This window comes from Melitaea cinxia, chromosome 5 (genome assembly GCF_905220565.1).
Source record: "Melitaea cinxia chromosome 5, ilMelCinx1.1, whole genome shotgun sequence".
Classification (NCBI taxonomy): domain Eukaryota; kingdom Metazoa; phylum Arthropoda; class Insecta; order Lepidoptera; family Nymphalidae; genus Melitaea; species Melitaea cinxia.
This window is the reverse complement of record NC_059398.1, coordinates 4,181,740-4,206,952: the sequence shown is the minus strand read 5'-3', so window position 1 is coordinate 4,206,952 and position 25,213 is coordinate 4,181,740. Positions and strand designations below refer to the sequence as shown.

The following is a 25,213-nucleotide window of genomic DNA, read 5'->3' as shown; positions in this document are numbered from 1 at the left end:
AGACTGTTCAGTTGGCTTTAAAGTTAATGTAACAACCCGATGTGATAAAAAAAAAAACAAAAGATTTTGGCATTTTTTCTTTTTGTCTGACAAGCTTAAATCAATACTATAATAGCCCTAAAATATGACGCCTGTAAATATTGGGATTAACCAGATACAAACAATTTTTGGTCTGGGCGTTCAGTACTTTATTAATTAGTTCTAATGTTAGGACATCAGGTCATCCTCGGAAGTCCCTTCTTTTAAACTGGGCCACAGGAGGTTATATATTTATATTAATACTTTGTACTATTAATATAACATTACTGCACTGTCATATGGTTGTGCCTCATGTAATGTTTTATCACCTATCAAAAGTGTGTTAGAGTATGCTATTAGATTTCTTCAACATGAATAAAATCATTAGTTACCTTTTTAAATAAAAGTACTTTCAAATTGGTCTTAAGAATAAATTATTTTAATTATATTTGGTAAATAAAAAGTATATCAAAACTACTTTAAATAAGAAAAAAAATGTATATTATACATAAAAGATTCAAAATTACAAACAAAATGTTTCATATTAGTCTGATGTCATAGATAAGCATTTTATCAATATAAGCAAGTTATAACTAATTTAATGTCTTAATATTAATTTTCATGGTTCAGTAAGTCTATTGGTAAGTATAGTTATCAAATTAATTTAATTTTTTACTATTTATTCAGTGTTTTTAATTAATTACACTGAATAAGAGATAAATAAGATTTTAAATTAATAATAAACCAAATCTCAATTATGAATAATATGTTTAAATATTATTTTCTTGTTTTGCCTTGTTTTAGTTAATATTATAATCTACTTGGCTCCTTTATAGTTGCAAAAAAATTATTTTCAGAAAGAAACAATAAATGACAATAATAATAGTTTACGTTTTTACTTTTTAGGTTATCTTGAAAATTATATTGTCTTCAACGACAAAACTTTATGTAATATATATTTATAAAAAATATGAATGAGTAAAATAAAAATGATAACAAAAAGTTTGGGTTAAGCTATAAAATTACTTACACAACCATGCCATAGGCTCCCTCGCCAATGTACTGGAGGTTTTTGTATCTAGGGCCGACTTCGAAGACCTGACCTCGTACAATCTCGGCGTTAGGATTTGCAGCTGCTGCAGCTTCAGCCATCGCGACGTTGAGTAAATGGGATAAGCACTTAGCCACAGATAAATGTTTACAGTATGTTCCTGTCACAGTACTTTTTAACTCTTACGGATCACCCGGCGCAAACCAGAGTGTAGCATCAACTCACAACCTATAGCCAACAATAAACCAAAACAAACGCTATATCCGACCTACATTATCCCTTGGCAAATAATTCGCTTATCATTCTAGTTCGCCCTAAGTTCGGCCGTAGGTACGCCCGACTTTCTTGGACACTCCCGTACGGACGCAATACCGTTACAAAAGTGAGTAAGATGAATCAATGCATCCTTCTTACTCTCAGTCTGCATTAAAAACTCGGATACTTAGACAAATAAAAGTAACGGTTAAATAATAATTATATACCTATTTAAGAGAATGTTTATAAGGCAACAAGGCATATTGTAATTTATAATGCTAATAAAAGATAGTTATATTCAATAATTTTTCGTTATTCAATGATCATTGGTGACACTGACATGTATGTCATATGTTCTATTTCATTATTTCTATCTGTTGTTTATGTATGTGCTTACGTCACATGAACGAATTGAATTGTTATTTTTGATGTTTGAAAAAATGTTATAGTAATTTTCATTCATCTGTGGTAATTTTTTACTTTTAATAGATTTCCAGTCTTATTAAATTTAGTTAATTACCAAATTTTAAAATAATTCTATGGAAAATCTAAGGTTATTAACGAAGAATTGACCTCGTCCTCTTAGTTTGAAGGACTGTCGTGTAATTTGTTTAGGTATGTCGGTTTGGTCAGCCAGTACTGTCGGTAATAATCACCACTACGGGCATCCGACCAGTCGTTACAGTTACTCCAATAACTGGTGTCCAAATCTGGTTAAGGTAAGATATTAATATAATCTTCTAAAGTTTTGATAACATTTTGTCTATTACTTTCTGAATTGCTACTATTAATAAGATATTGAAACAATTATCAAATTACTTACTTAACAATTAGTTAAGGCTATCTTACCGGTGACTTAAAAGTTATTCTATTTTTTATGTAAAAAAAAATATACAATGAAATTTCAGAAAAAATGCAGTATGTAATATTTAATACCTCCTTGCAAATAGACCTTTAAATTTTTATATCAATTACATCAACTTTCTGTTATATTACCTAATTTTTTATTTTATTTTTCTTAGTGATATTGATGACAGGTCTCTTACGAAGTTGTATTTGATAAATCCTGCACATCCAGAGAAGTGTTTCATCTAGTTTTTTGTACATCAAAGTGAGTTTATAAACAAATCAACAGGGCAGAAGGGCTTCAGTCATTTGGTTCCATTAGTTATCACTTTAACTGCAATTCTTCAAAAATAGCAAAACTTCATTGTCATGTAATTATTATGTTAATACATTGTTCAGGGTATGCTTGTAGTGTTGGGCTTAGTGCTACTCCATTAGGACTATATTAGCAAAAGGCTTCTATTTAACATTTTGTGCTGTACTCTCGGTATTGGTGGGGTTTATTCCTATTGTAAATATACTGCGTTATTTTAGTAATTAATTTGAACTGTGTTAATATCAATAAACATTTATTCCATTTATAAAAAATAAAAAGTTTTTTTGTTTAATTTAATTAGTACCTACTAGTACTAAAAACAAGGCTGCTTTTATTTTTTATCCCTTTTGCATTTTTAATTTTTCACCTTGATAGGACATTGATCAAGGAATTCCTTATCAGGATGTGTTTTGTTAACATAATTAAGATACTCTATTCTTACTTACACTTTATATAAATAACCTGAACATTTTTTTAGTATGTATAATAAATATAAGAATATATCAATGATATTTATATTTTTTATTTATTTAATTATACTTGTACTTAATTTTTTGTTTGTCATAAGTAGTAGGGTATTCTATGTTTTTCAGGAAAATCAATATTGCAAAATAAAAGGAAGACTAATAATATCAAAAAGAATTTTATAAGAAAGTTTTATCATGGTTTTCAATGTTTTTATGTACATTCTTATTTATAACTCATATTTAAAGGCAAAAGAGAATACTGGCAGTAAATAATGATATTTTAAAAATATTTTTTTTGTCTATGTTAGCACAAGTGCGTCATGGGGGAGACTCCGATTCAGTCCGGTGATGCGTTACACACACCAGCGTATCTCTCCTGGAGGAAACTGCAGCTCAGCCGGGCCAAACTGAAAGCATCTAGTAAGACTTCTGCCTTACTCTCTGGCTTCGCTATGGTAAATAAGAAATCAAATTAATTGTATTAACATAGTTTAAGTTATAATCAAAATTTTTGAGTATTATTTTATGACATACATAGTATAAAGTATGATTTCCACAGAAATACCATAAGATTTACCTTACCTTAAGATTTACTTATTATTAGAAATTTTTCTTGGATATGGTTTATAGTGTATTTTGTTGATATCCTAATGTAGAGCAAAGGTTACCTTATTGATGAAAAAACTGTAGTATAATGTATTCATATATGGATGACTTCAAATTTATAATTAGTTTTGCTCACAATTTGTTCCTATCGGTGTTTTTACATTGAGCATGGTTCATTAGGAAAAGATAAAAAAAAATGAAGTTTTATGAAAATAATTCATTTTATATATCATAACATTTTCAAGTCAATATTTTGACCTGATATTCTATTTTCGTCGCCTTTAGTAGTAGTAGTAGTAGTAGTTGTGGACTCGATTTTCCGCATTCAGACTCAATGCTGGTCCATTATGCGTGAAAAAAGGGCTGACTAGTTCAGTCAACTCAGCTCCTTCCAGAAGCTCAGAAGCCGCCCGGGGCGTTCACAGGCTTCTTGGAGCGTCCTTATTTCCCCAAGGATGGTTGCCCGGTGTGTAGCCACTTCCTCGCATTCCAGGATCACGTGAGCGGCTGTTTCTTCAAAAACATAATAATAATAAATGAATAAATAAAAATGATTGAGTGCCATGTGGCCGCTAATCGTACCAACAACTATTCTGATGTCCAGATGGTTTAGACTGAGCAGTCGGCACGATGGGTGCGGTGATACTTCCGTGGGTATCATTTTGGACTGTCTACAGCCGGTTTGGTGTGCCTAAAGGGCATTGTGAGTTGCACGTGTACGTTGCCTTACCCACGAGCGCAATTGTCCAAATGGTAGCGGCATTAAGATGGTTGGTCCAGCGACCTTTGTATTGGACTCCTGTCTTGCTAGCTTATCGGCAGCATAGTTTCCGTGTGATTCGCTATGCCCTTTTATCTACTGGAGGATTACCCCATTATGTGAGGCCAATACTTCCAGGGTTTGGTGACATTCGTATATAAGACTAGAGTTGACCGAATTTCTCTTCTAGTGCTTTAAGAATAGCCATGCTGGCCGACAGAATACGGATGTTGCTATCCTTAATGCCTTTTGACAGGACGGTGGTGACTGCGTGGGTTATCGCAACACACTCGCATTGGAAGATGGAGCTGTGTTGGCCCAGCGTTAGTGATAATTTGATATTAAGGTCTTGTGAGTACACTCCGGCATCGGTGCCAGACCCCATTTTGGAGCTATCCGTATAAATGCGGACTTCTGTATGCCGGACTGGTCTCTTTGAGCCTCAAATAGTTGTATGTGGTATTTCCTTTCGAAAATATGTTGTTTGGGAATCCTATCACATATAGCAGCAAGTAGTGGTTCATAGCTCACTAGGCTCCTCCAGAGTTTATTCTGTGGACCCTACTGGTTACACCACAGGCACAAGTGTTTCAGCCTGATATCGATAAAGGCGCTTAGGGTTGATGTTTTGTGGTGTAGATTGCCCTATATGTAGGATTATAACCTTATGTAGGGCAGAGTCTGTTGATTTGTCCGTTGAGTAGGCGTGCTGGTTGGGATTCAGAGGTTGTTCAACTAGAGTTGTGCTCCTCAGTTCCCGATCTATTAGCCTTTCCGGAACTTTCAATAGAAAGGAGGTAAGGCTAATAGGTCTAAATGATTTCGTTTACGGGTAGTCTCCTTTGCCGGGTTTGGGTATGAAGACTACCTTGACTTCCCTCCATGATTTAGAAGTGTAGCAATAAGCTAGACAACTCCTATATATGGAGACAAGGTGGTCAATTAGTTTCCTATCACTCCATCTTAGCAGGCCTGGAAACACCTTATCCAGTCTCGCCGACTTGTATGGCAGGAAAGTGTTGATGGCCCATATTACTTTGTCATGCGTTACAATTTTCTTGGCGGTGATCCAGTCCACCATTTCAGGTGTCTTCTTTGGTTCTTCTTCCCATGCCACATTTCCTTTGATTTGGCATCCTGGGAAGTGTGTAGTTATTAACAGTTCTGAAGTTTCCAGATCAGTTTTGGTATAGGTTCCATCCGATTTTTTCACGCATCCCAGGTTGTGCACCGTTTCGCTGCACAGTATATTTTTAACTCTGTTTGCCTGGTTGTTCGTTTCAATGTTGGTACAGAAGCGCCTCCAGCACTCCTTCCTTCTCATTCTGATGCACTTTTTGTAGTGATATTGGGCTTGCTTATAGGCATCTCAATGATGTTCTAAACGAGTATTCTTTGCTCTATGGAACAACTTCCTCACCCTGCGTCTTAGCTTTTCGAGCTCCGGTCCCCACCAGTACCCTTTGCGAAACTGTCGCGATCTTGGTGAGGAGAGTGGGCATGTTTGTTCGAAGCTGGTGCTTAGGGTGTTGCTTACCTGGTTGATATGGTTCTCAATGTCCGCCGTGCCTTCATGGTTGTCAGGTAGTACAACGCCTTTGAGTTTCTGCGCTGTCAGAAGCTCATACCTGCTGCGGTCCATCTTCTGTGAGTTACGGCGAGGTTTAGGTGGCGTCAGCGTAACTTCCAGGTTGTATTTGATCCACCGGTGATCAGAGCACGACACGTCATCAGACACATGCCAATCTGAAATATACTTATTCTGACACATGCTCGGTCGCCGGAGTTAGATCTATGATGGTTTGGGATCTCGAAGTTACAAAAGTCGGTTCAGATTCCTTGTTTTTAACATTAAGGTTAGTTGCGAGTAAAAACGAAACAAAGTCCTCACCTCGCTGGTTGTTGTCCTTACTGCCCCACAGCGCACGATGCGCGTTGGCGTCTACGGATATGATAAGCGCCGTCGCCCTTAAAGGATTTCCTGATTTCCTTGAAAAAGAATTATATGTGAGATGTTGATTATCTCCCTGAAAACTTTATTATATCAAGTTTTGATTGACAAATTAAAAGTATAAATAATAACTTATTCAAGTACTTACGCTTATGGAACTGATTAAATTTCGATATTCATATTGTTGCATTGATAGACGGTTTTCGCTTATATATCCCAACATAATGTTATAAAGATAGTAGATCTCTATGTCCAAAAAAGTTTAAACTTACCCTTAAGAATTTTTTTTTTTTTTTTTTTTTAATTAATAAATAAAACAAATATTTACAACATACACACACGGTCGTCTGTTTCTAAAGTGTAAAGTAAACTTAATAATAATTATAATAAGGTAACAGCCAACTGGTATAACTACATTTTTTTTTGATAAACATATAAATAATATATATATATATTACACCCAGACTCGGGGTGAGAATCGAATCCACAACCCCTAGAGCAGAAAGCACGGTCACTACAAACTGCGCCAACGGCGCCAACTTATTAGTAGAGCTAGTTTCTGTAGATAGTATTTTTTATATATTTTAATAAAACTTTTAGACTTCTTTTTCCGAGTTACTATCAATTTAATATTTGTATTTAGTATCATAATAAAATTATTTTAACAGGTAGCAATGGTCGAAGTACAGTTGAATCCGCCGAATCAAACCAAAGTCCCCCCGGGTATGCTGGTAGCTTTCACAGTTTGTACAACGCTCTTAGTCGCAGTACATATGCTAGCGCTCATGATCAGCACCTGCATACTACCCAACATAGAGGCCGTCGGAAACCTCCATAGCATATCACTAGTCCACGAATCACCACACGAGAGGCTACATTGGTACATCGAAATCGCATGGGCCTTTTCGACTTTGCTAGGCCTTATTTTGTTCCTAGTTGAAATAGCGATACTTTGCTGGGTCAAGTTTTACGATCTCAGCGAAACAGCCGCTTGGTCAGCTTGTGTTGTTCTAATACCTGTTATGATAGTATTTTTAGCATTCGCGATACATTTCTATATGTCGCTCGCTACGCATAAGTATGAAGTGACGGTAACAGGTATCAAAGAATTGGAACTGTTGAAAGAACAAATCGAATTAGGCGATCACGACTCGAGAATGAATAATTTAACACTTTTAGATCAGAATAGGGTTGTGTGAAAGTTTCTCTTGTTTAATACGGATTGTTTTGCACATTTATATTATTATAAGGAATTTTACACATTAGACGGAGTAAGTGTATATTGTAAGAAAATATACTGGTTTTGATAGCGTTCGTTTTAAGTTTAAGTGCGTTTCATAAATTAGTTACTGCAATTGTAATGACGTACACGAAATAATTTAATCGTGATTATGACAATTGAAATAAGTAGGTACTTACAAAATGTACTTATCTGGTGCCAATTTATTGCGCAATGTCTACATAGCATCTTCGTAATAATTTTTGTGGTCTTTTGTACATATTTTTATACAACATAAGTTTGGTAATAGTATGATAATAAAAGTATATTTTATTTATTTTTCCGTTTGAGAATATGAAAACATTAATTAAAGACTATGGTGCCTTACTTTTTTAATTTTACTCATTACTTGAAATATTTATAGTTTATCTGAATTATATTGACTTTATTTCACTACTAGCTTTCCGCCGCGGATTTGACCGCGTGGTAGGTAGATACGATACGGTTTTGACTGCTCAGTTTTCTTTCTGCTAAAATATTGTAACCTATGTCACTCAGTGATATTCTAGCATTCAATTGGTGAAAGAATTTTGAAAATCAGTCTAGTAATTTTTGGTGTTAATACATTAAAAATAAATAAAAATAAAATATTTCGTTTATACAATAATAATATTTTAATATAGACAAAGGGAAATAAAACTGAATCTCCATGAAATAATTTATAGACGTCATCAAATAATAAACTAAAAATGTTGTATAATAATGGGGTTGCTCAAATTGACGAATAATTAAGAAATTTTGTAATTAGTTTTCATGTATGTATGTACATAATATTAATTGGTATTGATAAAATTGTAACGGCCGTTATTATCAATAGGACTATATAACCCACTGTGTATGCGTCACATATAGTTATGGTTAATGAATGTATGTATTATAATAAAAACTACTATTATTGTTAAAATTGATAAGTTCTTTTATACCTACATTTGAATATGATATTTTTAGGAAAACAGGCCTTTATAGAGCATAATAAAATAAAAATAGAATTTAAAATTTTAATATAGATTAATTGGACATTTTTTTTTTGTTTTTTTAATAAGTATTTGCTTATCGTATAAATACATCATAAAATCGATCCTATTAAGTTATCACGTAGTCTATAAATACCACGGAGACGCGAATATGAAATTGCTCACCATTCATATTTGCAATGATTATTGTTTTATTATTCAAATGCGAATGTGTCGTGGCGTCAATCTCCATTCTTTTGTTCTCATATTTAATAAGCGAGACTAAATCGAGTACAACCAAGTGTAGATTTTTAATTGCTTGAATTATGATACATACAATACACTCTAATGATAATATACATACAGTAGTCTCATATTTATTGTTATAGTAGTAGGTACATATTTTGGCGAACTTTGCGAAAATATGGTAGAACTGGTAGGTACGGCTTTCTACTATTGAAAAAATGTATATTATTTTTTTACCTTTGTGGCAATATGTAAAAGTAATACTTTGTTGATACTATAACATTATATGCAATAGGTATATTAAAGGGGAGTAAGAAGATAAAATACTGCTGATCATGAAATTAAAACATACATCAATTATAAGGTTTATGCCTGTAAAAAGAACTCTGCAATTAGTAGTACGTTAATAATAAATGAATATGTTCAAATAAAAATTATCCTTTAACTTATAAATATGTTTACAGATAAAAGACACGTCAATGTTAGACATTAAGGTGTGGTTATAAACGCCCCAATCCAAATAAGTATATAGAATATTGTAATTTACAAAAATATGTACTTTTAATAAAAATAAAGTTACACGCGTCTACTATGCGATTTCGTATGGAAAATTATTAATATTTCGCTAATGAACCAATCTTTTCATGCGAAAGAAACCGGTAAAGTGCGAGTCGAAACTACGAAGAATTTTAAATGATTGTAATGTTTAACACGTGTAGGTGTTTTAACGCTTAAAAAATAAACTTTCACGCCTCTTCTATTTCTAGAATCTGCTTAAATTTTATTTTGTTATTATTTTTCGTTATCACAACCGTATTAGGTAATAAATACTCTGACTAAAATAATGCTTCTGATTGTCCATAATTATCACTGTTCAAAGGTAAAGCCTAGTAAAGTACGATCGAATAGACAATTCTAAGTAAAATTTCGTTTTCCCTTGCCTGGGGAACCTTAATAAAATTTACGAAATTGAGCAGAAGTTCATAATTAATTTGACAAAGTTATGACGAGTTTATAAAGTAAGCATTATTGTATATATTGTATTATATGTTACAATTAGGTGTATAGTTTAAACTTTTATAATTTTGTTATAGATATATATAGCAGTTTTAATAAATCTGATTACATTATATTTTGTGGGACTTCATAAATCTGACACAAACTACAACGTTAATATTAAAATTTTAATAGTACCTACTAACGTATATTGTCTGCAATATCTGATTTAAGATGTACGTATATAATTAATTGAATAATAAATTATCGTTATTTTTTTTTCTTTGTATCAGAGCTGATTAAAAGTAATTATTAATTGAGAATATTGTTAAAAACTTACAACGACGACTTATGATACTTAACTGGATGAAAATTTGAAAAACGAAGCATCTTGTGGGGCACCATATGGCGGGAACTGTATTCTTATTTTTAGAAATAATTCCGTGAAATGTGAACCTATTACTTTCTAAAGATACAGCCCTATGAAAAAATGTCGAACGGACAGCTTAAATTATAGTTTCTTTAGCAATCTTTATGTAAAAAAATATTCAATTTATTGTTTATATGTCAATTTAATAGTTTGTATTTTTGCTTATAAAATATATTTGTTGTAAGTTTGTTTTTTACCTATTCCATTAATACCTCTTACAGCAGTTCCAATATTTAAATCTATCTACGTCGTATTACTTAATATGTATAGTTTAAATTCAGAATGTAAAAAGTGTATACTTAAGTTATCCAAAAAATTGCTGTGATATAATAATGACATAGTAACAAAGGTCTGTTTATTTAATTGATATAAGATTTATTACTATATATTCAAATAATGTAAATTTTAATTTGATCTGATTATATATAACAATAAATATTACATTTTATCAATGCACTTTTTTAATTTTTTGTCTACTTCGCCTATTTTTTGGTTCAGCCATAATTCACTATCTTCGAGAATTTTACGTGAATCTCGAAGCATCTCCTGAAATCATAATTTAGAATTAAATGACAGTGACAACAAATGTATGTAACTGTGTACGATGGTATGTATATTGCTCGTGTATTATTAAAAAAAAAATATATATACAATAATACACTAGCTACTAGATATATCTTGAGGATAGCTTTTCATAATGTATATACTCAAAAAGTATATTTATTTAATATTGAAAATAACACTTGAGCACCTATTTTATACATACAAAAACATATACCTAATGTATAAAAAGTTTAAAAACTACAACATGTATGTTAATGAAACATACACGTATTAATTTGACACAGACGCTCTATTTAGAGCTACTCGTAAGTGTGAATCGTATTTAACTTAAAAGTCATCAAATATTTGTAGATTAATTTTAATGGCCATAGTACCGGTGGAATAGGATACTCTGTGGGTAAATGACAAAATTGTCGTATAATGATGTCGGACATCGTCGACTGGATACAGATTCCGCTCTTCCAGCATCCCTCTTGCAGCTGGCCGGTATGTAAGTGATAAAAGCGACCCAAACCATCCCTAAGGTCGTCTGCCCAATGACCCTCGTAACGGTTACCGTTTACTAGATAAAGAAAACAATACATAAATTATTGCTTTTAAGTACATTCTTATTACAAAGCAATTAGAGAAATTGTTGTCTATTAAAGGGTCTACTACCAATACACACAGGTAGCTAATTGGCAATGATAGCCTAAAGTACTCCCTATATATATATATATATATATATATAATATATATATATATATATATATATATATATATATATATATATATATATATATTAGAGATGCCACGAATATTCGGCGATTATTCGGTATTCGGCTATTCGGCCTCTTTTTTCGCTATTCGGTATTCGGCCGAATATGGTTAACCATTTGGCCGAATACCGAATAGCATTTTTTTTAATTCCTACTAACTGTTTTTCCGCGACTTCGCGTAAATTATAGCCCATGTCCTTTCTAAGGCTCTAGAGTATCTGTGTACCAAATTTCATTTAAATCGGTTCAGCAGCTTGGGCGCGAAATCGTGATAAACAGATTTACTTCCTTATTTATGATAAAATACAGTAACGATTACCAAATAAATTATGAAAAAACTCAAAATATTACTCACAAAGATATTTATTTAACCAAAAAAGAACTAAAAAATTAATATTTAAAATCTACCAGTGGTAAGAAACAAAACAAACAAACTGCCAGTTTATTGTCATCACTATAAATTTCATAATAGTTCCAAATAGGCGATTTCTTATTAAATTGATTCATTTTGCTTTTCTCGAACAAACGGTGATATTTCTTATGGTAATCAATCACATTAAATGTTATATTTTATTATACAGTAAGTACGACGCATATCAACGACCAACAAATAAAGCAGGTTGTAACACGACCGCGAAGTACGTATTACTTCAGCGATGTAAGTTTAAACTCGCACGGTGACGAGTTGTGTCTTGTCGCCCGCGAAAAGTACTAAGTGTGGCCGAATATTCGGCTGCCGAATGTTCGGCGCTTCGGCCAAGAGCCTCGCCGAACATTCGGTATTCGGTATTCGGCCAAATTACTATTCGTGGCATCTCTAATATATATATATATATATATATATATATATATATATATATATATATATATATATATATATATATATTAATTATTATACACCTAATGAGCCGAAGTAGTGATAAAAATACCTAAATAGTCTACTAGTACTTAGGTGCTACGAGTATATTAGCTTTAAAATAATCTTCTGCTTACTTAGTGGTGACGCAAACATTGCGAAGAATTTCATGACTGTAATTTACTTGTCCTCCCTTTTACGTAAGGGAGTAGTCATAAGATAAGTGCGTTATTGTTTAAAAGTACACAAATTTTACAAAAAACAAAAAAAAAAAACAAAAGGAACGGTTGTGTTTTATTTCATCAGAATTACCTTGAACTAACATACCAAGTCCATCTTTCTTATTCATTTTCCAATACCCAACGTAGAATGTACCATCTTTGTACCACATTTTGCCGTAACCATGTCGTCTATCTTGTTTCCAATATCCAAAATAAACATCATCGTTTTCATAGTATCTCCAACCAACGCCTTCTGGTTTACCTTTTACCCAATAACCTCTATATTCTAGACTAAATGTACCATTAGACTTCCTGTTACTGAGAGTGCCAAAACCATGCCTAAAATTTCAATAATTAAAAATGTTTACTCGATTTTTATACCACTAGGGTGATAAACAAGTGTATGGTCTGCCCGATGGTAAGTGGTTACCTTACAGACGCCTGCAACATCAGAAGCATCACTTATGTGTATACAGTGTGCAAGCGAGCCATTTCTACCCCCAATCCCCTTTAAAAGCTTTAACTACCTTTCCACAGAACTACATTAGTTTAGTTTGCTTAAAAGCAGCATTGTTTTTGTCTATGATCTTCTATAAGATTGAGGTACTTTTCCAGTCTAGCTCCTTCATATTTTGAGCTAGACATTTTCTACTGTGTCCTATCTCAGATCTGAGTAGGTCAACTTACAACAACGAAGTTCATATTTCACGACTAAAGGAAATCATCATGAAGAGAATCAGTGTGATATTCTGATTTCATTCTGACCGTGAAGGATTATTAAAATCGTTTAAGTAATTCCAGAATTTATTGATTACAAAATGTAATCAAACATATCTCTCTTTAATAACTGCTTTCATTACTATAAGTATAACACATAGAGTAAAAATAACTTTTACTTTTAATAAAATTATTGTGCTAACCGAAATCCTCCGTACCAATCTCCTTCGTATAATTTTCCAGTATGTGTTAGAAATAACCCTTTACCTATTACAATTTTAAAGTTTAATTTTGTAAGAAGAAAAAAAAATACAATTAGAGCAATACTATAAAATGTGTAATTATTTATATCCTATTCAGGTACCTTCTTTTAAATCTTTTTTCCACTCGCCTACATATTTATCAAAACGTGATGTAAAAATAGCGTGGTGAACACCGCTTTTGACAGCTTTTTTTCCAGCTGCTATTGATAAGGGTGTAAATGTTTTTGGTTTTTGGTAAAAAGGCATTTTTGTGACTACCTATACAAAATTTTTTGATAAATAAATTAAAAATGACAATTACCTAATGTTGATGTATAAACATGTCAATGTGATAATAAACCACGGTCTTATATACAGGTCAGGAAACTAAGCTCAATTTAAATGGTGAGAGATTCGTACGATGTCGTAACTTTTCGTTCGCGTCAACGCCGCTGTACGTCACTGCTATCGATGTGTGCGGGCACGTGTGCGATGCGTATTGTGCACGCCGGTTGAGTGACGCTTCATTGTAATTGGTTATATTGCGTGACGCTTCATTGTAATTGGTTATATTTCAAAACATAAATGCGTGCCACGGTTTGTACCAAAACCGTAAATATTTAGTTCTTAAGTTGTGAATTGTAAATATGTATAATGTTTAATTAAAATAACATTGAAAAAAAATGCGTGACGTGTGATAGAAAAAGAGACAAAATGCTATTGTCTTCGTTGTGTAGCACACCCAGCGATCGTCATGCCTCTGGCGGCTGTAAAACATTAAGCCAACGTACCCACGTACGTCACCACCATAGTTATCCGACCTGTGTATATAAGACCGTGTAATAAACAGAATTAATGTTAATGACATACAGAAAATCGCCTATGATGCTAAAACATCATTACAAACAACGAAAGAAAAAAGGTCCAAAAACTTATTTGTAGTTTTCTGAATTAGAAATAAGGAAAACGTTACACTACAAGGCTTGCGATTCGTATTAAAAATGAGCAACATTAAAAGTCTATCTACATAATTAAGTAGTTTATTAAATAAAATGCCACTTGTTTCTTAACTATACATTTAATATATTACTACATTCAAGCCGTGCCGTGCGCTTTTTTCAAGCCTCTGCTAAGTTCAATCAATTGTTGGTAATATTCCCTAAAGCCTTGTAATGCAAGTCCTTGTTGACTCTTCATAGCGGAGTTGTTGGCAATGTATACATCTACACATTCAAGACATTTATTATCGAGTTGGATATCTTCTTCTGACAGAATTTCTGGTTTTGTTAATTGAATTGGTGTTGGTAAAATCTGTAAAAATGTATAGTATTTAACAATGAGTTTATTTTGAATAATTTTATTAAAATATGAAGTGACTTTTTCGATTTACCTTATTTATATAATTTTATATTAAATTGAAAATGATTTTTTTAACCAGCAAATATTTTTAATAATAATTTTATTGTATTATTTTAAAATGCATATAAATTAATATTGATTAATTAATACAAAAACTAAACATTTTTTGTTTATATAAATATAAACTATAAACATAACAAAAAAATATAAACATAACAAAAAAGTTCTTTATAAAATTGTTAAGATGTACCAACCTCTTTTACAAGAGCAGTACTATCTGCTCCATTTTTAAGGTCACCGTGAATATTGTGTCTAAGTGCCATCAGCAAAACTGCCTCACGAATTACCCCAGTCTGTACTAATTCAAGCATGAGATTGTCCATACTTTGATGCCACGTTAAGTAGAAAGCCAGAGGGCCAAAATGACGTGTAGATCTAAAACAAAAAAATATATATATTGAACTATGTGTACTGTTTGAGTTTTCAGTGTGATTTTTAAACGTATATTTTTCAATGGAACTATGACTGGTTCTGAACACCGTAGTATAATTATTGCAAAAAATCCTGAATAATTTTTTTTGATGACGATATACTTTACTTTAAATATTATTCAATAATTTTGTTGCAATAGTATAATAATCACTCAATATGACTCAATTTAAAATATTTTCAATATGCTACAGTTAGTCAGAAATGTCTCTATAATAGATACCCAATTATGTAAATGGTAAAGAATTTGTTAAAAAATTATTAATTAAAAAAAATAAAACACCTTAATAAATTGTACTGGTGGTTTGTGTCAACATGTTGGTATGTGATACTTGTAACTTTCTGAAATTTAGGCTCATCGGGTTCATATTGCACACAGGCTCTGTCCAAAACAAATTCATATTTTTGTTTGTCTAGAAGACTTTTAAATTTTTCCTCATCTGTGAACATCACTGGCTCTCTTATTTTACGACCCAGCATTGGAAAATATATCTGAAATTATAACATTAATATTGTATTCATAAATTTACTTAATTGATGTAAAATGCAAAACGTGTGCTTACAGTTAATTTTATTGTATGACTATTTAGTAGGTAAGAAAATAAAACTAATACATTATGGAGGAAGACATTAAGTACATATTTTTTACACAAATACTTTAAATAACAACAACTATATTTACTTTAAACTTAAATAAAACAATTGTTTTATTAAATTATGTGACCATCGGCCTTATTATAAGAACTGATTAAACATTTAGTACAATTATAGTTTTTTTTTATTTTTATATTTACCTGATTTAATCTCTTTCTTACGTCATGATCACAACTGCGTAATATTCCATCGGGGTCCCTAAAAAATACAAAATAGCAACATAATATAATGTATAGTTATTACAAATGAGAAATAATATTGTAAGCAAGGTCAAACTATTTTATACAAAAAGTATTAATAAAAATTTATTACAAACCTTTCAACAATTAGTCTGTGTTCATTCGCAACACCAAAAGTAATGTCTGTAAATAAATATTTTGAAGTATCATAACCTACTAAAGCTGGGTCTGTAGATAAAACATCAGTAATGGGTTGCTGGACCTAAAAATATTAAAAAAAAAAAAAACATATTTATAAATATACAATAATTGACTAGACATACATCTTAACAAATAAATAAAATTGGAGTATCTGTTTGTAATATTAAAATAATCGCTTTTTACTAAATGCACATGGATGTATACATGGTACATATACCAAAATAACATTTTTTACAATTTTTGTCTGTCTGTCTGTTTGTTCTGGCTAATCTCTGAAACGGCTGTAATGCTGAACGGGAGTAACTTAGGCTACTTTTACTTTTGAATATTTATTTATTTTAAAAGTGCATACAGAACAATATATTTCTCGTTAGTCTCCACGCAAAGGCGCAGGCACTGCTATTATCTAATATTGACTACTATAAAGATGTCAGAAGGGGTATTCACAAAGTTTGTTGTTGATCATTCTGTTTCTGAAATTACTTCATTGTTGCAAGTGCCATAATGAAGGGTACTGAGTTCTCACATGAAATAATGGAAATTCTGAATGTTCTGAGTAAAACAGTATATTACCGATTTCATGTCTTAATAATAAATATTGATACTAAGTAATAAATTAGATACAAACAATTTGAAGTTATTGTTGTTCTCAATATATAACATATTTGATGTTTAAGAAATTGAATTACTTGATACATTTTTGATAAGAAAAAGGGTCATTTATATGTTTTATGATAGAAAATTTAACCTTTACAACTGGTGGCATTTGTAATAAGCGATCTGCACTTTTATAAGCTTTTTGTCTTTCAATTTGCAGCTCTTCGTCAGTTAAAAATTTGTATACTGGTGTTTGTAATACGGGTTCATTACTGTTCGCCCTTCTACGGAATACTTTCGCAAAATCCGGGCGTGTTAATCGTTTGAGTAATATTTGAATGCCAGAGGAAAAAAATTTCGGTGCCGGATCTTCTCCATCTACGAATGAATAAAAGGAAATATGAATAATACCAAAAAGAAATATACTTAGAAAATATTCTGTTGAGATCACTTACCATAAATTGTAGGTACTATGCTTAACTTTCTAGACGTTATAAAAGTTATTTTTGATTCATTGTACCTTATTAAAACATTTTTTGTATTATTTTGTAACAATTTTAAAAGAGACATGATCAAAACTCGTCTATAAAAATCATAACCTAAAAATACCAACAATATTTATTTTGTATAACCACCAAGGTTGGGGAACTTTGTGTAACACGAAAAAAGTATCGATACTTTGGGGTATCGAGTATATTACCATTTTATACCGATACTTTTGTACTCGATACTTTGCATTCGCTACTTTTTGTAAATGAGTACTTTTTGGCAGGTATCGTTAGTTACTACCGGCCGATGTTGTAGATGACAACTGCTGGTGAGGTGGACTACTGCTGCTGGCGATGCTGCCCCCTGCCTCTTCATTTTGGCCCCGTTGTGGGACAGCATGGATGGTAAGTTGGTAACGGCCAAGCCACGTATTTTGACTAAGGTGTAGAGTTTGTGAAGTTAGGGCTTGTAGAGTTAGGGCGTGTAGAGTTAGAAGCTTGCCTCTACATGAGATCTGATAACTTTTTGACAGTGCGAGCCATATGATCTCGTCTTGGCTACATTTTACATGAAAATGTTTTTAGTAGGATTTCACTTCTTTTTGTAAGTTGCTTATGACAATATTATAGCTGCATTTTACCTCCGATCCATTTTATACCATAAATAACATCCAATCTTCACCATATTCGGTTTAAGTACGCTGTTTTTGATTTTACGTTGAACTGAAGCAAACGGTGACCTCCGCCAAAACTTAAATAGCAAAATTACAAAAGGTAAATTTTCGACATAAACTAATAACCGATTTTTATTTTTTATGTATTTTATTATTATTATTTATAACAAGGAATAACAAGGAGTCCCTATATCAATTTTCAGACCTCTAGCATCAAAATTTGCGGAAGTCTCATACAAACTTCCATCCCCTAGTTTAAGGGGTTGGGAGGTAAAAGTTACAAGTTTTAGAATTTTTTTGTTGTTTGTGTACTAATACTAGCTTACGTACCAAATTTTAGCTTTCTGGGACTTCAGGAAGTACTCTAGGAATTTTGATGATCATCAGTGAGTGACGAAATCGGGGTTTTTTAGATATCAATAAAATCTAAAGTATAAGAGCTATGCAATTGAAACTTTATATGTTTAATAAGTTCACTATTGACATCATATCCCCAGAATTTTGTTTCTCTGGTATAATCCCAACCCAAGCTATGAGGGTTCAAAAAAACGACGAAGCGCTTCGAGAAAAGATAGGTAGTGCTTTTCGTTTTTTTTTTTGGCTTGTCTTGGCGGGGGCACTACCTTGCCCCCAGATTGCAAGAAAGTGTTCTCTATGACAGTGTTCAAAACGAAGAAAAGAGAAAAGAAACAATAAAGTCTAATTACAATTTAGATTCTATAAAATAATAAAAAGAAAAATTTTTTTAGACTACCTACATTAAGGGCTTGTTTCACCAGATGTGGACAAGGCTATTTTATGGATGACGGTATCCGACATTAAAAAGTTTTTTATTTATTTCTCTTTTTAACCATCGAATTCTACTATATTAGTGAGATATTTCTATTTACATATATTAGCCTTAGACTTGTACTTTATTCATGGAGGAGAAACTAAGATAAGGCACAACAGGAGATTTCCTGCTTAAACTATGGAGCAGCCGGACTGCGGAAGTACCTTGACTTTACAGAAGATTACAGCTAAATAATATTGCTTTCAAGCAGTATTATGTTCCTTTTCGTCGGTAAGGTGAATAAAGCTCCTGGAAGGCATTGGGGATAGGGTCGGCAAAACGCTTGCGATGCCGACCATATATGTTGCAGACGTCTGTAAGCTACGGTAATCGCTTACCATCATCATATCGGGTAAAATCAAAATCAAAAACAGCTTTATTCAAATAGGCCCCAAGAGCACTTTCGAATCGTCAACTTACAAATTAAAACTTTAAATTAAATTATTATTTTTATAAAAGTAAAGCTACCACAAATTCGGAATGTAGATTCTGCGGAGAAGAATGGGCAAGAAACTCCGCAGTTACTCTTTTGAAAAATAATATATAAACTGTGTTTTAGTACAAAATTAGTAATTAGTTGCATGAAATACAGCGTCACTAAGTTCACACAACTTTATCAACTATGTAATTCTGCACCGAATAATAAGCTTTATTAATATAAGCTTTATTAATATAAGCTTATTATTTTTTAATAAAAACTTTAAATTTATGTTGAGACAATTCCAAAATTGTTTGTGGGATTTTATTGTACATGTGAATACCTTACCCCAAAAAAGAGACGTTTACTTTGCGCAGTCGGAAACTTGGAGTTACAATTTTGTTATTCCTTCTCGTGTTTACAATGCGATTATTACTATTTATTTCAAAACAATGAATATTTTGGTGAATATACATAATATTGTCATAAATATATTGCGACGCAATTGTTAATATATCAACCTTTTGAAAAACATCCCGTAGATAGACTTGAGCTCAAAAATCGTAAATGCCGCGAATAGCCCTTTTTTGCAAGATAAATACATTCTCAATATCTGTAACTTTACCCTACAGTAACAGTAGGAGGTCTGAGAATCGGCCTACATGTGTTTTTCAGACCCCTAAGTTAATGGGGGGGTGGGGGGGGGGGGGGGGTTAATAACCTATATGGCAAAACAACATTTGCGGGGTCAGCTATATATCGACGAGCTCGTTGGCGCAGTTTGTAGTGACCCTGCTTTCTGCTCAGAGGGTTGTGGGTGCGATTCCCATGCTGAGTCTGGGTGTAATATAAATATTTATTTATATATTTATATATGTATTATTTATAACTATGTTTATCGAACAAAAAAATTAGCTATACCAGTCAGCTGTTACGTAGGTTTGCTGTACTTGTGTAGACAAGCATTAAGTTGTTTAGTTAGGAGGTTTTTATTCACCCTTGATATTGTTACGTGTTAGGGCTCGAAGGATTTGGAGAGAAAGACCTGCTCACTCTTTTGGAAACTTTATTTACAAGCACTAGGTCCAACACAAAGCACTAGGTTCAACCACTAAGCACTAACGATGTCCTTAGTCGTAGCCAATGTCGTAGGTTTCGCTGGTATCACTCTTGATCACTAGTTTTCACATTGAAGTCGCCTTGAAGATCGCTCAAACTCAACTGAACTCGCTCGCCTCCCTACGGTTATTTATATCGGCTGAGACGAGGCCCAGGCTGATGTGATCTCCATGAAGGTTACATGTTACATTACCTTCTTTATAATATTAGATAATACTATGACATTATCATCAGTGTCATTCTGTCAAAATATCAATACCTAATTATTTACTATGTCTTATTTTATTGTAGAATAAAGCCAATATTCTATTTGGTTCTGTCTTTATCTGTATCAATTTATTCAACAATAATTTTGTGTTTTGCTGATATTGTGCTCTCTATGCCTGACGAGAAGGAAAAGTCTTTCTCAATATCTCGGTATCTACGTCCCGAACGTTTTGACGTGGAACCCGCAATGGCCGGCTCAGACTTAAAATGGATTCATTGGAAGTACTCATTTGAAAATTTTATCGCACAGGAAGCCGCTTCGGCTGATGATGCCCTTAAGTACAAACTCCTTGTAAACCATATCTCGCCATCGATATTTAATTTCATTCAAGCTTGCAACACGTACGTCGATGCCATGACCACTCTCAGTACCACCTACGAGAAACGAAAAAATATTACCTTGGCTCGGCATCGCCTTGCTACTAGAAAGCAACAGCCTGGCGAAACGTTAGCTGAGTATTCGAGATCTCTTGCCATTCTTGCTCGTGAATGTCACTTCAAAGCTGTTACTGCTAATGAACATCAAAACGAAACCGTATGTGGTACGTTCATTGCCGGAATATTGTCACAGAAAATAAGAGAAAGGCTGCTAGAAAAATCTACTATGTCTCTGGAAGAAACATTGAATCTGGCAATATCTTTAGAAACTGAAAATACTTCACGATTACTTACAGTATCATCTCCATCAACGTCTGCTGTTCCTGTTAATGCAATCTCTGAAACTCAAGCACCGCAACCACAGCTCAATTTAGCAGCAACAAGAACTCAAAATTTTCAATACAGTCGCCCTACGCAAAGTGACCGCCGATGCTTTTTCTGCGGTGGCAATGTTCATCAAAGGATCAAGTGCCCCGCTAATAATACCCAATGTCAACTTTGCTCCAAAAAAGGACATTTTGCAACCGTTTGCCGTAGTTCAAGACCAGGTCAACGTACAGTAAATGTTATCACCACAGACGATGACGACGTTACTCAACCCCAGGTTACCGATTCTCATTTGTCAATTATATCCGCTGCTGCTCCATCAAGCTTACGCAAAGCTACCATTCCTATTACCTTGAACAACTATCAAGCAGATGCGCTACTCGACACCGGAAGTTCAATCAGCTTTATCGATAAGAATACTGCTCTAACCATGAACCTTAAACGAAAGCCCTGTCGACAAGCGGTAACTTTAGCATCTCTTAGCAATATATCATATGTCGAGGGACTATGCTACGCTACAATTCAGATTGGTGAACATATATACCAGCATCAACCTCTGCTCATTGTTGGCGATCTGTGTGATGATGTTATCATTGGTCGATATATTAGGAAAACACTCATCATTTGAACTTCAGTTCGGGGGAGACAAAAGGCCCTTGAAAGTTTGCAATGTAATGGAGGAATCTGTCCCACCAGCTTCAGTTTTTACTAATCTTTCACCAAACATAAAACCTATAGCTATTCGCTCAAATCAAATCGCCTCAAAAGTGCTTATCACCAAGTTCCAATTCTTCCAAAGGAGAAGGTATATACCGCCTTCGAAGCGTGCGGGAATCTCTACCAATTCACACGAATACCATTTGGAGTCACAAATGGTGTAGCGGCTTTCCAGCGAACCTTACAGTATATCATTGATTCGGAAAAACTGAAAGGTACATATGCTTACTTAGACGATGTAACTGTATGCGGAAAAGATAAGCAGGATCATGATGATAACCTTCGCAAATTCATGAAAGCTATTGAAAAATACAAACTCACTCTAAATATGAGTAAATGCACTTTTGAATCAGAATCCATAAATCATCTCGGCTATACCATCCATCATAACGTTATCAAACCTGACAAATCTCGATTGGAACCACTGACGAATCTTCCTATCCCATCTGATACAACTACTTTGAAAAGAGCACTTGGACTATTCGCTCATTATTCAAAGTGGGTCAACAACTTTTCTGCCAAAATCAGACCTCTGATCGAAGCTACATTTCCTTTATCTGAAGAGGCTATTAACTCTTTTAACAATCTAAAGATTGACATTTCTAAATCAGCCTTGGCTGGAATAGACGACAAAGAGATATTTTCTGTTGAAACTGACGTCTCTGACTTCGCAATCGCAGCAACGCTGTCACAGAAAGGGCGTCCCGTAGCGTTCTTCTCACGATCGCTTAACGAATCTGAGAAAAGACAACCTTCTATTGAGAAAGAGGCTTGCGCTATAGTTGAAGCTTTAGGCAAATGGAGACACTTCTTGATTGGAAGACACTTTCTACTCATAACTGATCAACAGTTTGTTGCATTTATGTTCAACAAAACACACTCTAATAAGATCAAGAACGAAAAGATCGAGAGATGGCGCCTAGAATTTTCTTGTTTTAAATACGACATTGTTTATCGACCCGGAAAACAGAACTTTGCTGCCGATACGCTCTCTCGAGTCTGCATGCACATAAATACTTTGTCTAATAGCTCCAAACTTGTTGAACTACACCGATCTCTTTGCCATCCTGGAATTACACGTATGGTTCATTGGGTCAGATCGAAGAACTTACCATATTCCATCGAAGAAGTGAAAAGAATGACGGCAGCATGCCCTATCTGTGCTGAAATCAAACCTCGTTATATAAAACACTAAGGGCATCTGATAAAGGCAACTGCACCTTTCGAAAGACTAAACTTAGATTTTAAAGGGCCGATTCCATCTAATACTCAAAACCGATACATTTTAACAATAATCGATGAATATAGTCGTTTTCCGTTTGCGTATGCCTGTAAAGATATGACATCCGGAACGGTCATAAATTGCCTTAAAGATTTATTTTCCATGTTTGGTACTCCGGCTAAAACATTTCTTAACCTCACTGGGAACATCTTGCAGTCGCACCACCCCTTACAATCCCCAAGGAAACGGTTTGGTTGAGAGACTAAATGGTACGCTGTGGCGAACAATTCGATTACATCTCAGATCGAATAACGAAGACGTTGCTAACTGGGAGAAAGCTTTGCTGCCAGCGCTACATTCCATAAGATCCCTCTTATGTACGGGAACGAATGCAACGCCACATGAGCGTATGTCCAACCATCCTCGTCGCTCGGTAAACGGCCAATCTTTACCAACTTGGCTTCATTCACCCGGACCTGTTTATATGAAGAAGAACGTAAGGGGTTCCAAATATGATCCGGCTGTAGAAGAGGTACAGCTGTTACAAAGCAATCCTGAATATTCTCACGTTCGATTAGCGGGTGGACGAGAGACGACAGTCTCTAATAGGTCCTTAGCGCCACTACCTCAGGCCGTTGATGATGACTCGTCGGATGACGAAGAGCAATTAGAAATAGAGGAGGTCCTTTCTAACGAAGCTCCACCTGCTAGCCCAGAAGTGAAGAGTACACAAGTTCGTCGCTCTGTTCGCGAACGCAGACCTCCAGCCCACTTTCAAGATTACGTTTCTTCATAAAGGGGGGGTGAATGATGTGATCTCCTTGATGAAAGTTACATGTTACATTATCTTCTTTATAATATTAGATAATACTATGACATTATCATCAGTGTCATTCTGTCAAAATATCAATACCTTTTTATTTACTATGTCTTATTTTAGTGTTGAATAAAGCCAACATTCTATTTGGTTCTGTCTTTATCTGTATCACAGACCATTCTGGAAAGTTCGCACAAATACCCGGTATTCGAGACTATTCTTCTTTAGAGTTCCATCGAGTTATGCAGCCACACCAGTTACCCTTCCTTGTAGCCACTTGTGTTCGATTTCCGGTCGTATCTGGTTTTCATGTTCTCGCTTGACTGTAACCCATTTTCCCGAACCAAGGTGCACATAGCACATTTCTTCCCTTAAATCGCTGACATAGTCTTGTACGGTATTTGGTCCCTCCGGTGCCCCTCCAGTCAATAGGTCTACTGGTATTCTTAATTCTCTACCGTAATTGACATACGCCGGGGTATCTTTTATGCTCTCATGCTCGGCGGTTCGGTACCACAGAAGGAAGAGTGGTATATACTTGTCCCAATCCTTTTGTTTGTCGTCTACCAATTTCGCCAAATGCCTCTCAAGGGTCTGGTTAAATCTCTTAACCATTCCATCAGACTGTGGATGGTACGCGGTGGTCCTCCTCTAATGCATGCTCAAAATTCTGCACACTTCTTGGAGTATAATCATCATCATCATTACAGCCTATACAGTCCACTGCTGGACATAGGCCTCCACAAGTTTACGCCAAAAATAATGTGAACTCGTGTGTTTTGCCCATAGTCACCACGCTGGGCAGGCGGGTTGGTGACCGCAGTACTGGCTTTGTCGCATCGAAAACGCTGCTGCCCGTCTTCGGCCTGTGTATTTCAAAGCCAGCAGTTGGATGGTTATCCCGCCATCGGTCGGCTTCATAAGTTCCAAAGTGGTTGTGGAA

General features: G+C 34.0%; 5 protein-coding genes across 7 annotated transcripts in view; 2 read left to right on the top strand and 3 right to left on the bottom strand.

Moving 5' to 3' along the window:
• Nucleotides 1-1,453, bottom strand: part of LOC123653420 (mitogen-activated protein kinase ERK-A) — a 73,825-nt gene extending 72,372 nt beyond the window's left edge. Inside the window, exon 1 of the mRNA XM_045589413.1 lies at nt 1,049-1,453. Coding sequence (XP_045445369.1) covers nt 1,049-1,170 — 122 coding nt within the window. The 5' untranslated portion in view covers nt 1,171-1,453. The remainder of the gene's footprint in view (nt 1-1,048) is intronic.
• A 244-nt stretch (nt 1,454-1,697) lies between these two features.
• LOC123653418 (calcium release-activated calcium channel protein 1-like) lies at nt 1,698-7,580 on the top strand. The gene is made up of 3 exons (XM_045589411.1): nt 1,698-2,043; nt 3,262-3,408; nt 6,939-7,580. The coding sequence occupies exons 1-3, from the start codon at nt 1,942-1,944 to the stop codon at nt 7,467-7,469; spliced, it is 780 nt and encodes a 259-aa protein (XP_045445367.1). The 5' UTR covers nt 1,698-1,941; the 3' UTR covers nt 7,470-7,580.
• Nucleotides 7,581-10,582: 3,002 nt separating this feature from the next.
• On the bottom strand, nt 10,583-13,952 carry LOC123653419 (MORN repeat-containing protein 3-like). Of its 3 annotated transcripts, XM_045589412.1 has the most exons (5): nt 13,655-13,952; nt 13,494-13,557; nt 12,665-12,912; nt 11,113-11,300; nt 10,583-10,720 (listed from the first exon to the last, which is right to left on the bottom strand). In XM_045589412.1, exons 1-5 carry the CDS (start codon nt 13,797-13,799, stop codon nt 10,613-10,615), a joined length of 753 nt encoding a protein of 250 aa, XP_045445368.1. In that variant the 5' UTR covers nt 13,800-13,952; the 3' UTR covers nt 10,583-10,612. The 3 variants fall into 3 exon arrangements, 1 of the variants encoding a protein (XP_045445368.1); XR_006743094.1 differs by lacking the exons at nt 11,113-11,300; nt 13,494-13,557; nt 13,655-13,952 and having other exon boundaries at nt 10,645-10,720; nt 12,665-12,740; XR_006743093.1 differs by lacking the exons at nt 10,583-10,720; nt 11,113-11,300; nt 13,494-13,557 and having other exon boundaries at nt 12,840-12,912; nt 13,855-13,952.
• A 639-nt stretch (nt 13,953-14,591) lies between these two features.
• Nucleotides 14,592-17,643, bottom strand: LOC123653416 (28S ribosomal protein S22, mitochondrial). The gene is made up of 7 exons (XM_045589410.1): nt 17,467-17,643; nt 17,163-17,389; nt 16,351-16,475; nt 16,175-16,232; nt 15,664-15,872; nt 15,146-15,326; nt 14,592-14,843 (listed from the first exon to the last, which is right to left on the bottom strand). Exons 1-7 carry the CDS (start codon nt 17,579-17,581, stop codon nt 14,628-14,630), a joined length of 1,131 nt encoding a protein of 376 aa, XP_045445366.1. The 5' UTR covers nt 17,582-17,643; the 3' UTR covers nt 14,592-14,627.
• A 3,278-nt stretch (nt 17,644-20,921) lies between these two features.
• On the top strand, nt 20,922-23,426 carry LOC123653729. The gene is made up of 2 exons (XM_045589715.1): nt 20,922-22,090; nt 22,253-23,426. Exons 1-2 carry the CDS (start codon nt 20,922-20,924, stop codon nt 23,424-23,426), a joined length of 2,343 nt encoding a protein of 780 aa, XP_045445671.1.
• The last annotated feature ends 1,787 nt before the right edge of the window (nt 23,427-25,213 follow it).

Bases quoted from the DNA above. Each gene is read 5' to 3' on its own strand.
- LOC123653418 (XM_045589411.1), top strand. From the start codon at position 1,942: ATGTCGGTTTGGTCAGCCAGTACTGTCGGTAATAATCACCACTACGGG. The intron at 2,044-3,261 runs GTAAGATATTAA...TGTCTATGTTAG, and splicing joins GGTGTCCAAATCTGGTTAAG to CACAAGTGCGTCATGGGGGA. The intron at 3,409-6,938 runs GTAAATAAGAAA...TTATTTTAACAG, and splicing joins TACTCTCTGGCTTCGCTATG to GTAGCAATGGTCGAAGTACA.
- LOC123653416 (XM_045589410.1), bottom strand. From the start codon at position 17,581: ATGTCTCTTTTAAAATTGTTACAAAATAATACAAAAAATGTTTTAATA. The intron at 17,390-17,466 runs GTAAGTGATCTC...ATTCATTCGTAG, and splicing joins CATAGTACCTACAATTTATG to ATGGAGAAGATCCGGCACCG. The intron at 15,327-15,663 runs GTGTTTTATTTT...TTTTTGTTTTAG, and splicing joins CACCAGTACAATTTATTAAG to ATCTACACGTCATTTTGGCC.
- LOC123653729 (XM_045589715.1), top strand. From the start codon at position 20,922: ATGCCTGACGAGAAGGAAAAGTCTTTCTCAATATCTCGGTATCTACGT. The intron at 22,091-22,252 runs GTGTGATGATGT...TAAAACCTATAG, and splicing joins CTGCTCATTGTTGGCGATCT to CTATTCGCTCAAATCAAATC.
- LOC123653419 (XM_045589412.1), bottom strand. From the start codon at position 13,799: ATGCCTTTTTACCAAAAACCAAAAACATTTACACCCTTATCAATAGCA. The intron at 13,558-13,654 runs GTACCTGAATAG...AAATTGTAATAG, and splicing joins GAAAAAAGATTTAAAAGAAG to GTAAAGGGTTATTTCTAACA. The intron at 11,301-12,664 runs GTAATTCTGATG...TTCTTTATCTAG, and splicing joins ACTTGGTATGTTAGTTCAAG to TAAACGGTAACCGTTACGAG.